The 14,276-nt window shown below is 37.8% G+C and overlaps 1 protein-coding gene across 2 annotated transcripts in view; it reads right to left on the bottom strand.

Moving 5' to 3' along the window:
- Atad2b (ATPase family AAA domain containing 2B) overlaps positions 1 to 14,276 on the bottom strand; it is a 129,238-nt gene that overhangs the window by 25,113 nt on the left and 89,849 nt on the right. The window contains exons 21-22 of one of the 2 annotated variants that reach the window (XM_036170652.1): positions 11,405 to 11,601; positions 8,534 to 8,693 (exon numbers count right to left, since the gene is read on the bottom strand). In XM_036170652.1, the coding sequence (XP_036026545.1) occupies positions 8,534 to 8,693; positions 11,405 to 11,601 (357 nt within the window). The remainder of the gene's footprint in view (positions 1 to 8,533; positions 8,694 to 11,404; positions 11,602 to 14,276) is intronic. The other variant, XM_036170653.1, reaches the window with a different exon arrangement.

Raw genomic sequence — 14,276 nt, 5'->3', positions numbered from 1 at the left:
GCAACAAACACAGCCCAAAGCACAACATTGGTAGGCAGAGGCAGAGAGAAGCACCTGGGGTTCTAAGTGTCTCCACAGCTAAGGGGACACTATACACACTATCTCCCTCACAGGTCACAGGAAAGACACTGGATCATGAACAATGTAACGTCAATGGTGCTCTCTGGAGTTCTGGGGCTACAGATGCAAGATGACTTAGAACAGTCTGAGACTGGCATGTGGTGCACACCTCTAAGGGAAAAGCAGGAGGATCCGTTCAAGGTTATTTTCTGCTATGCAACAAGTTCCAACCCAGTGTAGGCAATGTGAGACCCTATCTCAAGAATAAAACCAAAACAAAGAATCCAAAATAAATATTTACTTTTCTCTCTGTAGTAAAGGCATAAAGTATATCTTTTATTTATAACACTTATGATTATAGCATATTGTGGAAATCTTATAAAAACAAACAGCACATGTGCAGCAATGGTACATTTCTTTCTGATATATGTTCTCTAAATATTCATTCAGCAAACTCTGTCCACAATACTAGGAAAACTGAAGTAACAATTATACAGAGGTACCCCCCCCCCAAAAATCAGACATGGTTCCAACAAAATTACAATTTTCAGACTACATAGGGAAGTATCATTAAGTAATATCTCAGCTGGAGAGGGGAAGAGTGCTTGCTGCTGCTGTTCCAGGACCAGAGTTCAGTCCTAGCACCATTTCAGGTAGCTCACAACCGCCTGAAACTCTAGCTCCAGAGAATCGGATACCCTCTTCTGGCCTCTGCAGACACAAGCACACACATGCACACACCACATAGATATGTCCACATACTGAGGCAGTCTTTAAGAATCTTATACATAAAAAGCCTTCTCCCTCAAAAGACAAAACAAGTAATAACAAAAATACAAAGCACCAATCTGACTGATGACTATGAAGAAAAGTCAAATTTCACCTGAGTTCTGAGGAGCCTCTCTCAAAAGGAAGAGGCACATGGGCAGGTGTGAACAAGCTTTGAAGTGGCAGACAGGAGAGGAACCACTGCAGGTACAGACTGTGTCATGTCCAAGAGCTAGAGGAGCTAGTAAAGCTAAAATGTTACCTGGTAGAGAGAACCCAAGAGCCAAGACCAGTCCTTCCCCAAAGAGTTCAAAATTTACCCTGCAAGCAATAGAAGGTCACTGAAAAGCCATCAACAAGGAAGTAACATGACTAAAATTTACATCTTCAAAACCCCATGCCGGCTGTTATCTAGAGACTGGATTAGAGGGATTAAGATACAATCCAGAAGCATAATCACAAAGCTCTTTGAGGAAGTGAGAAAGCCCAACTGCAGCTAGAGTGATAGTTGTGAGCATGCAAAGAGAGATCAGAAATCGGAACCGACTCTCCACCACAGGAAAGGGATAAAGTAGATGAGAGGGGTTGATAAATACAAAAGGTCATCCTCTAGCTTCTTGCAACCAAGAGGGGGAAGTGCCATTTATAAAGACACACACACAGACACACAGACACACACAGACACACAGACACACACACACACACAAACACACACACACACACACACACACAAGAAAAAAAAGCAGGGAATGGACAGAGGAAAAAAGAAGGGAAAAGTTAGGGAATATTTTTAATGAATTTAGCTTTAGGCATTTTGATTTTAAGATGCTTAAAATATATCCCAATGGAGATATATAACACAGGCTCAATTCTATTAATGACCAAAAAACCACAATGATTTCTTTCATTCTGCATCTCTTATATTTCTCTGTCTTTTTTTCCAAAAAGATTGATTTTATTTATGTATATATGCATATCTGCATGTGCCCTCAGATTCCCTCAGAGCTGGAGTTACAGACCGCTATGAGCCACCCCACATGGGAACTAGGAACCAAACCCAGATCCTCTACAAGAGTAATTCTTCTGCCTTATCCTTGCAAGTGAATCCAACTCTGTCTTTAAATCACAAGTCTTTTTTGTTTGTTTGTTTGTTTGGTTGGTTGGTTGGTTGGTTGGTTGGTTGGTTGGCTGGTTGGCTGGTTGGCTGGTTGGTTGGCTGGCTGGTTTTTCAAGACAGAGTTTCTCTATTTAAGAGTCTCTGTCTGTCCTGGAAATTGCTCTGTAGACCAGGCTGGCCTTGAACTCACAGAGATCTGCCTCTGACTCCCGAGTGTTGGTACTAAAGGCCTTTGCCTAGCTCGTCTTTTGGTTTTAAATTGGGGTGTTTACTGTCTACTAAATTCTGAGCTATGTTTTAATGTCTTGGATATGTTTAAGCTCTTATATTTCTGTACATGATCCACTGAATCAACTTTTATATATAGATAGGGAATTTTGATCACATACTGATATCTAATTGTTCCAGCACTATTTGTTAAAAAAGATATTTGTTGGCTGGGCAGTGGTGGCGCACGCCTGTAATCCCAGCACTCGGGAGGCAGAGGCAGGTGGATCTCTGTGAGTTCGAGGCCAGCCTGGTCTACAGAGCGAGTTCCAGGAAAGGCACAAAGCTACACAGAGAAACCCTGTCTTGAAAAACAAAAACAAAAAGGATATTTGTTTAGATCAAGAATTTTCTCAGCCATTTTTCATGCTTCTCATTGCTTATATATCTTTTGTACATTTCCTCCTATTGTAAGGTTTTTGATGATAACCAGTACTTATTTTTTAGGCTTATTTATTCTATCTGATGTGTATGAGTGTTTTTGCCTGCATATATGTTTGTGCACAATATTTCTGTCTGGTGCCCAAGGAGATTAGAAAAGGGCACAAGAGAAGAGGTCAATATGATCAAGATACATTGTACATGTCTGAAATTGTTAAAGAAAAATATTCTAAAAATAAATAAAAATAGTAAAGTTCTAGACAGTTGGGGTTGTGTGACATGTAACTGTTACAGGGTGAACAATAAACCCTCAAAATTTACATGTACTTCAGAATGTGACTGTATTTGGAAATAAGCCATTCTAAAGAGGTAATTAGGTGAAAAAGAGGGAAGGTGGTAATCCATAGTGCCTGATGTCCTTTTACAAGACAATCTGGACACACTAGGTATGCACACAGACAGAGAAAAGGCTACAGGAAGAAGACTATGTGGTAAACCGTGAGGAGCTGACTCATCTTGAACTAATTCACCTCCAAAACTGAGAAAAAAACCTTTGGTTGCTTTAGGGCTTCTGGTCTGTCATATTTTGTATGTTAGTCCTAACAGATAAGTACAATGGCATAGAGACCAAAATCTGCCATACAGGAGTCATATTACTCTTCTATCATAATACTAACACAGGTTACACATCTCTGTCTCAAGGAATAAGAAGTGTCACAGACATCCTTATATGCTAAGTACCGTGTGCCCAGTAATTAGGGAATGTTAGTCATTAGCACTAACAGAAATCTAAGTGAGTTTGGTAAAGTCTTAAATTCATGAGGTACAACTATGACAAAGTTGGAAATGTACTGAGTGGACTACAGACGGGTCCAAAAAATGAGGGCCTTTGGAGTTCTGACCCCAGGCAATTGTTAGGAGACTGTGAAGTTTGTAAGGTTAAGGATGAATATCAGCAAAATTGGTCAAATGATGATGGGTCTGAGAATTGTCCTAGAGGTGAGGTAAAGATACATTATAAGATCAATAACGCAGAGTGGTCAAATTTAATTCATCATGTCCTATCCCTAAGATAATAATTAGAGGAGGGTTGGGGATTTAGCTCAGTGGTAGAGCGCTTGCCTAGCAAGCGCAAGGCCCTGGGTTCGATCCTCAGCTCAAAAAAAAAAGAAAAAAGATAATAATTAGAGGCAAATGTCTCACCCTGGTCACATTTAGAAGCTACAAGTTAAATTTCTCATCACTTCACATTTAATTTCCATCCACATCATCCTCGTGCAAGATAATCTGGTAAACATGTAGCCATATTTAACTTCCAAAGACTTTTCTCTGTATAAGTAGTTTCCCCATACCCCCAAATGGCCATGTGTTCTACCAAGCAGATCGTTGTAAACATTTAAATACTCATGGGACCTTGTAAAAGCAATCCAACATTCATGCAATTTCTACTTGCTACACAACAGACCCTGAGGTTGTTTTACAGGAAAATACATAACAAGTAGCTCAGCTGCTAAGAAAAAAATTTTCTCTTGTTAACTAAAGATATAAGAGGGGTGGGTATGAACACAGCAGACTTCCTGATACATTCTTTGTATCTATCTCTAAGGAACAGAGGCAAGTCCCAAATATATCACATAAGCTCCACCCGTGAAACAGAGTCATGGCCTCTAGTAAACCAACACATTCTACAGTAAAAGAAAGCATTGCATCTTCCTTGAAACTAGTATTTATATCAACAGGATTATAAATAATCTGGTGGGAAATTAGATTTATTTCCTAACCCTGCTTCCTCTAACATGCATTTAGGCTCATTTTCATGGTCCGTAGATTTGTTTCCAAATATGTTTAAATTTAAAGTGTGATCCTAGAACTGTAATAAACACAAACTGGGGGTCATCCTAGATCATATATGTACATACCTATTTTGGAACACCAAACAAACCACAATTTAAATAATGATGAGAATATAAGAATATAAATATCACCAGGCAGTGGTGGCACACACCTTTAATCCAGCACTCAGGAAGCAGAGGCAGGTGGATCTCTGTGAGTTTGAGGCCAGGTTGGTCTACAGAGACAGTTTCAGGACAGCCAGGGCTACACAGAGAAACCCTGTCTCGAAACCCCCCCCCTCAAAAGAGAATATAAATATCAACAGCCAACCTGTAAGGAATACTTCCAACTCAAGGAATTAGGCTAGGGGCTTGACATATTTAATTTGAACAATAGGAAAATGGCAACACCGTAACATTCAACATAATACACTTTTTTATTTAATCCTTACAACCACCCTAAGTAACAAATTCTATTGTTATCCCTACTATATAAGTGGGAAAACTACAATTTAGAAACTTGACTTGATAACCAAAGAACTAGACAGAGAGTAACGGCACAGACAGAAGCATAGGTCATAGCACATTCCTGCCACACCACGGCACACCAGAAGCTGAGGGCACAAGGTCAAAGACAAACACACAGTCACTCCCATCTGATCTCATCTGAGGGACAAAGGAAGGAGTAAAAGGAGCTTGAAATTCACCTGTTTCCTACCATCCATTCTGTGCTGGATGACATAAAGAAACCCTCATGGACATCAAATTACTGCACTAGTTAACAGTGGCCCTAACAAAATCTGAAGATATACACATAACTATATAATTTTTATTTGGGAAGTACTATAAGGGATGAAATTTAGGGCCTCAAACATTTTAAAAGCTCTCAATCACTGTGCTACATCTCCAGCCCTTTATTTATTTGCAGAGTCTTTTTTTTTTTTTTTTTTTTTTTTTTTTTTTTTTTTTGCTTCTTCAAGACAGAGTTTCTCTGTGTAACATCTCTGGCTGTCCTGGAACTCGCTTTATAGACCAGGCTGGACTCGAACTCAGAGATCCACCTGCCTCTGCCTCCCGAGTGCTGGGATCAAAGGCATACACCACCACACCCAGCTTATTTTTAGACTCTTAAGTTGCTGGAATTACAGATTTGTGCCATTTTATAAAAAAAAACATTTATTCATATTTATAATAGTGGGGAAAAGAACTAAAAGATCTAATGTTTCCAGGAATAGGCCCTTAGTTATACTACATCTATATATAATTTTTAATGCGGGACAAATCTACTCATTAGTAAGAGTTCCAAAAGATGTTAGAGGAATGAAAACAAATGTACAAGAATTACATAATTTTACAGAAAAAAAGATAAACAAAAAATGTTCAACATCCTTAGCCATCGGGGAAATGGAAATTAAGACTACACTGAGGTTTTTCTCTCAACCCACTCAGAATGTCTCTAACAACCTGGCTATAATGTGGGTAAAGAGGAACCCTTATACAATACTGGCAGGAATGAAAACCTGTGCAACCACTATGAAATACATCAACTCAATAGTTTATCAAATAAACTAAAAGTAGAACTACCATATGATGCAAGCATATCCTCTCCTTAGCATATACCCAAAGGGTATATTGCACACCCATGCTACTGTTCACAGTAGCCAGGGACTGGAACCAGCCTAGATATTATCACATGGATGAGAAAATGTAAAATATGCACTCAAAGGAGTTTCATTCATACACAAAGAAGAGTGAAATCAAGTAATCTGCAGGAAAATGGATGCAACTGGTAATCATGTTACATGAACTATGAGCAAGGCACAGTCATCTATTAAACGTACTGTATAAAAACACTTTAGTAGATATACTAACAAAAAATTAACAATAATCATATTTTAATCAAACGGTTGTGCATATATATTCTTCAGCCTTAGACACTAAGTAATGGGACTGCAAATTATTTAGTTTTTTGTCTTATTTTATACTTTTTCTAAAGCATATATCATTAAAAAAATAAAGGTGCCAGAGAGATGACTCAGGGGTTAAATCACTGGTAGCTCTAGTAGAAAGACCCACATCTGGTTCACAGCACCCATCTGACAGCTCACAACCACCTGTAAATTGAGTTTCCAGGGGCTCTGACTCTCTTCTGGCTTCCACTAACACAAAGCATACACACACACACACACACACACACACACACACACACACACACACATATATTCAGGCCAACACTCATATATTAAATAAACCATTTGAAAAGAGTTTAAGGTTGGGGATTCAGCTCAGTGGTAGAGTGCTTGCCTAGCAAGCCCAAGGCCCTGGGTTCGATCCCCAGCTCAAAAGAAATAAAAAATAAAAAAATAAAAGAATAAAAGCGTTTAAAAGTAAAGCACATAACAAAAACTATAGCAAGCAAGTATCCTGAACACAAATATTAAGAACTAGTACCCACCAAGCCCTACTATGTAAATATTTATGGTTTCTGGACCTGAAATAGGACATTATCAATTACTATGGTCTAAATTCAAGTGAAAAGTAATTTCATATAAAACTGAGAAATCCAGGTCATTCTCTGCTGCGTGGCTTAAGCTGAGAATCACTGTTCTCAACTACAGATGCAGTATCTTTAAAGAACAAAAACCTACATAAATGCTTTAATAATTGGTGTATCATCTAGCGAAGAAACAAAACCTCAGAGTGAGAAAAGAAAAACCATGCTGATAGCTGAGAGCTAGCCTAGCATGGTCAGCTTAATCTCAATGCAGTCATGTCAAAAACAGCACCACACACAGCCACTGTGCGACGATGATGAGCCACATAAAACAAGACAACTCTGTAATTACATCTAAGCACAGAACAAAACATGAACACTGTCCTAAGCACAAAAATGACCACACACAATCCTATTCTCACTAACACCAATGTCCTGCTTAGGGGTGTTAGTGCTGCTAGATTCTTCTGTATACACACACACACACACACACACACACACACACACACACACACTTAAAAATATTTGAGGTGGGGGAGACATGGCTGCATGCATGTGGAGTTCAGAGGACAATTTGCAAAAATAGATCCTCTCCTATCTTGTGCAGTCCAGGGATCAAACTCAGGTCTCCAGGCTTGGTAGAAGGTATCTTTACCTGCTGAGCTATCTAAGCCAGCTCACTTCCTAGGTTCTTAGAATACCTAATCACAAAACAGTCTGGCTACCTAGCAACATCCAATTCACTGCTAAGTCCCACTTCCTCACACCTTCCCTAACATTACATACCATAATACCAAATCCTTAATGATTGCCATGACACACATTCTTGTTATAAAAATCATCTCTATTTACAACCAATCCACATTGTTTAACTATAGGTATGTTCTTAGTGCTTCTCCCTGGAGGGAAATGACAAGAGCTGGAACTACAGACTAACAGACATGTTCAACCTGCAGCCCACTAGCTACATGATTTCCAGGACAGCTACAAATCTGACCTAACACATATGATGATAACATCATGTCACTATGTCTAAAGGATGGGCCCCTCTGGAAAGTATAGAATGGAATTAGGAGTAAAATAAAATTATATAAGAATACCTCCAATATACAGAAGGGATAATATTCTACAGGAAAATTCTGATACGTAGGGCTGGGCATGGCATGCTCTAATTCTAGCACTGAGGAGGCAGAGGCAAGAGGATCTCTGTGAGTCTGAGCCCAGCCTAGTTTACATTATCAAGCTCTAGGCAAGCCAGGGCTATACATGAGATCCTGTCTTTTATTTATTTATTTATTTAAGAGTTTGATATAAACTTATCCAATCCTGACTTCCCACAAATTAAAACTTCTGTGTTTAGTGGACTACTGATGACTACTAATACTAATACTAATACTAATACTAAACAAACAAATTTTAAGTTAAGTTCATTTGCTAACTATTCCACCAGTCTGAAAAAAATTAGAATTCAGTATAAGAATTAAAAGGAAAATGAAAAGCAAATCCTACACAAAAACACAGTGCCTAAAACTATAAAGCCTTCTGGTTTAGGCATGGTGTTTCCAGGTAGGTTATTACTTTTTAAAACAGGCACCTTGCCCTAAGTGTCCTTACCTCCAGGGTCCTTGTCTGGATTGTATTCTAAAGCATTGCTACAGATGAGGTCAATATCTTGCAGGAAATCTTTAGCCGTTAGATAATTATGTTTATCAATTTTAGTTATTACTGTTGATAAATCCATTGGTTCTTTGATTACTTCAAGATAATCTGAAACCTAAAACAAATAGGATGCTTAATGAAAATTACATCTAGCTGTTTGTATGCTTTAGTTCATAAAAGCACAAATTGAGAACAGGAAACGTAAATTTAAGCAGTTAGTCACAGAAGAGTAGAGTGACAGTATGGCTATTCACGGCTATTTACTCTACTAAAGTTACTATCTGACATACTTTCCATGAAAAGCTTCATGGTGCCCATCTTGAAATCTGAAACCAACAGTCAGTTTTGGGTTTTAAATCCTTTGGGTTTATCTGAGAAGAGAATGTGTGGGTAAAGTACCCAATAAGCATCAGTAAGTATTGTCACCTCAAGAAAAGGAAAAACAAAGGAAAATAAAAGCAGAGATTTTTTCATACTACTAGAGAATTTCTGGTATGCGGTTTTAATTTTTTCAACAAAATTTTCTTTTTTAACTCTATTATAAGGTGAACCATTTCATGGAAAGTATTTTCTACTCCTTTGGAGTCATTACACACATTTTGAGTCAATTACATAAGTATTGTTTTTCTAACTTGTAAAGGGTTTGCTGGACTTGTCTCTACATTCAGTCGGGATTTATATAGTAAGTTTACATTTTAATGTCACATAACCAATAAGGAAGGACGAGCAAGCTCTGTCTATGGTTTGCTCAAGTTGTGAACTGTGGTCTGAAAGCAGCTTGAGCAATGTCTGAAACTAGCTCAGGACCAACTTCTGGACAGTTTCTACGATCAAAGTGAGGTTTGTTTTCATACAGCTCCTGATGACACTGATGCCATGATCTTCAGTTTATACGTTTATAAACAAAGGCACTTGGAGTTTTATACTATTAAGAGTATGAAATTTTAGCACATGCTTAATTTTAAATTCAATATACTTTTTAATGTTTTGCTTCCTTCAGGTGACTTTCACTTTGATAGATTTTAGCCACTTCTAATTCTCTATTTGAACACACATTTGTGTCTTAAACTACTCAGGTATTCTAGTTTTCCCTTTTCTAATCTTCCCCTGATACTCCTGCTTCAGCTTTGAGAGCAAGACCAGAATGAAAATAGACAGAAAAGGGAATCATAACATTAACTGAAATTTTTACCTACACCTAGTTAGCATTTATATTCCTTTCCATTTCCTTACCATGATTTACAACACTTATGTTCTCTTAAAAATAGATGACAATTGAAATCTGCCAAAATTCTGTGATTAGGAGGAAAAAAAAGCTTCTTGAGCGAGAAGAAAACCAGTTCATCTAAGCATGGGAGGCTGGCTCTTCTTTTAATAGCCTTCAGGGCTGGGTCATAGTTTGTTTGGTGGAGCCTTCCCGAGCATGTAAGACCCTGAGCTTAGTTCTTAGGACCATAAAAAGCAATCTTTAAAATTAGTTGATGGCTCCAAATGAAAACACTGTAAGGAAAAATACTGTCTACAAATTTGTGGGGTTTTTTAAAGCTAAAAGCATTTCTTACATGTCTTATATGTCCTGTTATTCCAGTGGGAAAAGGCAGAAGGTAGCTATGATGGAAAGGATGAAAGACTGTGGGCTTTCAAGCATGGTGGTGCATGCCTATAATCTCAAAATTTTGGAGCTGGAGGATTAAAAGTTCAAAGTCATCCAGGTCTCATAATGAGACTATGTCTCAAAATAAAAGAAAGACTATGGGCTTTAAATTTGAAAAAACTTCCAAAACTTGACTATGTCACTAGTAAATTTCCTCAACTGTGACACTAAAACATAATAAAATGACCTTGCATGTTTTTTGAAAAAGTCAAATGGACAATGCTACACATTGTAGATAAACATTCAAATAAGAATCCTGACAGTCCCTTTATTCCAAAAGAAGGGGAAGATGTGTATTTTCAGACTTGTTGAATGAAAAAAATGTAACGCTAACTCATTCTTCCCAGTCACAGATGACGTAATGGTTCCAAAGGAATCTGCTCAGATCCAAAAACACAGATTTCACAATTAGGACACAACATTAAACTTTGAATCATTTTATAATTCAAATATTTTTAGAGACAAAAAAAAAAAAAAAAAAACTAAAAACACCAAAACTGCTCAAACATGGAGTCTGAACTATAAGGAGAAGGCCAGTAAAGATTAACTGTGGTCATCCACACTATATTATCCCAGGATAAAGTTTTTTCTTTTTAACTGATAGCATTCTAGTATATTCCAAGTGGAAAATTCCTTTTCTCACCATCACAAACCAAGCGCCCACAATCACACAGAACAAGACACAAACAAAGTGAGGGATTTTCCACCAGGAGCAGAGAAGATCTTTGGAGATTTAAGTACATGGGATGCACTGAACTTCAGCAGTGACTTAGCAAGAAGCCTTCTAAAGCAGAAAGACTAGGTGAGGGAAAGGCTTTACCGCCTTTACCAATGCATTATACTTTTAAAAGCAGGATTTATCCTGGAATAAAAATAGTCTATTATGGACATTTGACAAAAGTAAATTTTAATCCTCCTCTTAAATTGAAGAGTAGGTGATCACAGATAGCAGTAATAATTAAGAGGACATATACAAATTGGTCACTAATTCCATTCAAAAGTCACCAGATGTTTGCTGGTGACACTGGTAGTTATCACATGGATTAAAATTTTATAAGCTAGGGGTAATATTCATCCATGCCTTTGCTTTTTTTCCTTCCAAAAAAGATGTCAATATTTTTTTTTCTTTTAGGCAGTTCAACTTCACTGTTTGCACACTACTGAAACAAGACCTCTTCAATATCCACCGGTTTGCTGAAGATGTTAAAGCGTTTATCTGTGGCCAGCCTCTTGGTGACATCCCTGAGAAACAACCGCAGCTCTCTTAGTGTGTTCTCCTCCTGGTCTTCCATCCGGCTCTTTTCTGACTCAGACAGCTGCCGGGGAGGAGAAGGCAGTGCAAGCGGGAGCACTTCCAGAGCACACAGAGCTAAAAGAGACGGGGTTGAGATTTTAGCATGGCGAGCCAGGACTCAGTTGGACTTCTTGCATCCTCTCAAAACAATCTTTAAAGAAAAGAAAAGGAAAGTACAAGTATATGAGAACCATAAACACCCAAGGAGTAAAACTTCAAACGGGAATTAAAAGGGGGTGAGACGATAACTCACAATAAGTCCCCTAGTCCTCTAAGATTCTACCCCCATGTGTTTGGGCATCCCAAGTAGGGACCATGAATAATACCTACAAAGATGGAAGACAGAGAAAAGTAGAAACTGTGTGCACCCCTAGGTGTGCATGTATCTGTATTCTGGGGTATACATTTTCCAGTGAGACTGTCCTCCTCCACACTGGGGTTACAGGCAGCACTGGACCATGTCCAGTTTGTACATGGGCGCAAGGACTCTGAATTCCATGCTTGGACAGCATGTTCCTAACCACTAAGGTATCTCTCCAGCCTCACAAAGCAGAAAGCTTAAAAAGCTTAAGGTTGTGCAAGAGTTGGAATCCCAGGCTCAAGTAACAAATGTAAAATCTGTAATACCGTTATGTACGTAAAACAAACTAAACATCATCTTAAGACATTAATTTTCTAATGACAATATCCTCTAATTCCTTTCAAGATTTTCCTGGCAAAACAGATGGACACAGACTGTATAATATTAAGCAAGGTGATCCAATCTCAGGAAAAAACAAAAACAAAAACAAAACAAAAAACCAGCATGTTCTCCCACATATGTGGATCCTAGACTATAATGTAAAACAAATGTACATGTGGGTACAAGATGTAGAAAGAAGAAAGAACAAGAAAAGGTAGTATCAGGTGATGAGGAAGAAAGGAAAGCATGGTTGCGAAAAGATATAAAGCTATTAATTTTTCTAATTTTAAATTTGTTGTGGACTTTTTGCTTGTTTTCTTATACAGTAGTTCACTGGAATGTTTGGACATTGGGTCTGTGAAAGTGCTTGTTTGAGTAGCTGTTAAACCAACTGTGGGGTGTTTTTTATTTCATTACAATAATGTAATTTTTATATTTTTTTAAAAAGGAAATAAAAAGGAAGATCTTATACAAACTTTATCCAATTTTATCCACTGATGAAATCTTGTAAAACTATAATATCTTAAGGAGGAGGAGGATGTTAAAATTATCAAGTTATAAGACATTTTCATCACCACATATAATTCTCCCATGTGTTTATTTACCATCTGTGTGCTGTATATCATTTGTCCATTTTATTACTGAAATGTTTTATTTTCTACTGTAAAGTGCTAACAGATGTTCACTCGGTCTTCATTACACTTTTTTGTCAGGTGTATGGATTACAAAAATTATCTTTCAAGCCAGGTGTGGCAGTGCATGCTTTTAATCCCAGCACTCTGGGAGGCAGAGGTAGGTGGATCTCTGTGAGTTCGAGGCCAGCTAGAGCTACATTTGAGATCATGCCTAAAAAAAACAAAACAAAACAAACAAATATACCACAGCTTTCATAAAGCTTTTAATTTTAATAGAGACAAAAAAGTTTTGTTCTGTTTTCCTGGCCTCATACTAAAGCACAGGACTCAAATGCTAAGTATTTTCATGAATCTTTAGCATGAAAAGTAAAACTCGATGAAGCAACTCAAAAAGAAGAATTACACCAAGAGTGGTGGCTTATACCTGTAATCCCACCATTCAGGATAGTATAAGACAATCATGAGTTCAAGGCCATCCTAGACTACTTAGTGGGGCAGAGGAGTAAGATCGCTCGGGGTGGGGGGTGCTTGCCTTGAGGACTTGATTCAAACTCCAGAACCCACACAAAGGCAGAAGGGAATAACCAGTTCCACAGAGCTGTCCATCATGCACAGACACAAGAAGTAAAGAATTTAAAATATAAAGAAAAATAAAACATTAAAACAACAACACCACCAAAACAGAGAATCCAAGCCAGGCATGATTCAGTCCCAGCACCCAGACAACTGAAGCAGAAAGATCCTAAGTTCAGGGTTAGCCTGGGCTACAGATGAATCTATCACAAAATAAATTAGTAAATTCACATCGATGGGACTAAAAATATACTTATCTAAGAGTATAAAAAAGAGTAAAATTAACTGTTTTCAAGGTAAAATATTTGGTATACTAACATAACACAAACAACAAAAAATAAAACAAGTAGATATTTATGGAAACAGAACAACATTAACAGGGGAAGGGAAAACTATTTAGTGTCCTACAAGAACCATTAAGAGACATGTAAAGAACAATGGGTGGGCTGAGGGATAAGGAGGGTCTCTAGGAAGAAGAGTGGGAGTGAGAATTCAAATATACTTCATGCTGGGGCTGGAGAGATGGCTCAGCAGGTAAGAGCAGTAGCTGCTCTCCCAGAGGACTTGGGTTCAATTCCCAGCACCCACATGGCAGCTCACAACTGTCTGCAACCTCAATTTCAGGAGACATGACACCCTCACGAGGACATACATACATGTAGGCAAAACACCAATGTTCATAAATAAAGAAAATACATACTTGTGCATGTATGAAATTCTCAAAGAATTAATTTAAATGGCATTTTTAAAAAATAGAATTAGGCAATATGGGCCTAAAATTATTTTAACAAAAATGTTTATTTCCTCATAAAGGTTGAAAGATTAAGGAACAGGACCTGATCTTTTATGTACCTTTAAAA

Source organism: Onychomys torridus, chromosome 21 (assembly GCF_903995425.1).
Source record: "Onychomys torridus chromosome 21, mOncTor1.1, whole genome shotgun sequence".
Lineage (NCBI taxonomy): Eukaryota > Metazoa > Chordata > Mammalia > Rodentia > Cricetidae > Onychomys > Onychomys torridus.
This window is presented reverse-complemented; position numbering and strand designations above follow the sequence as displayed.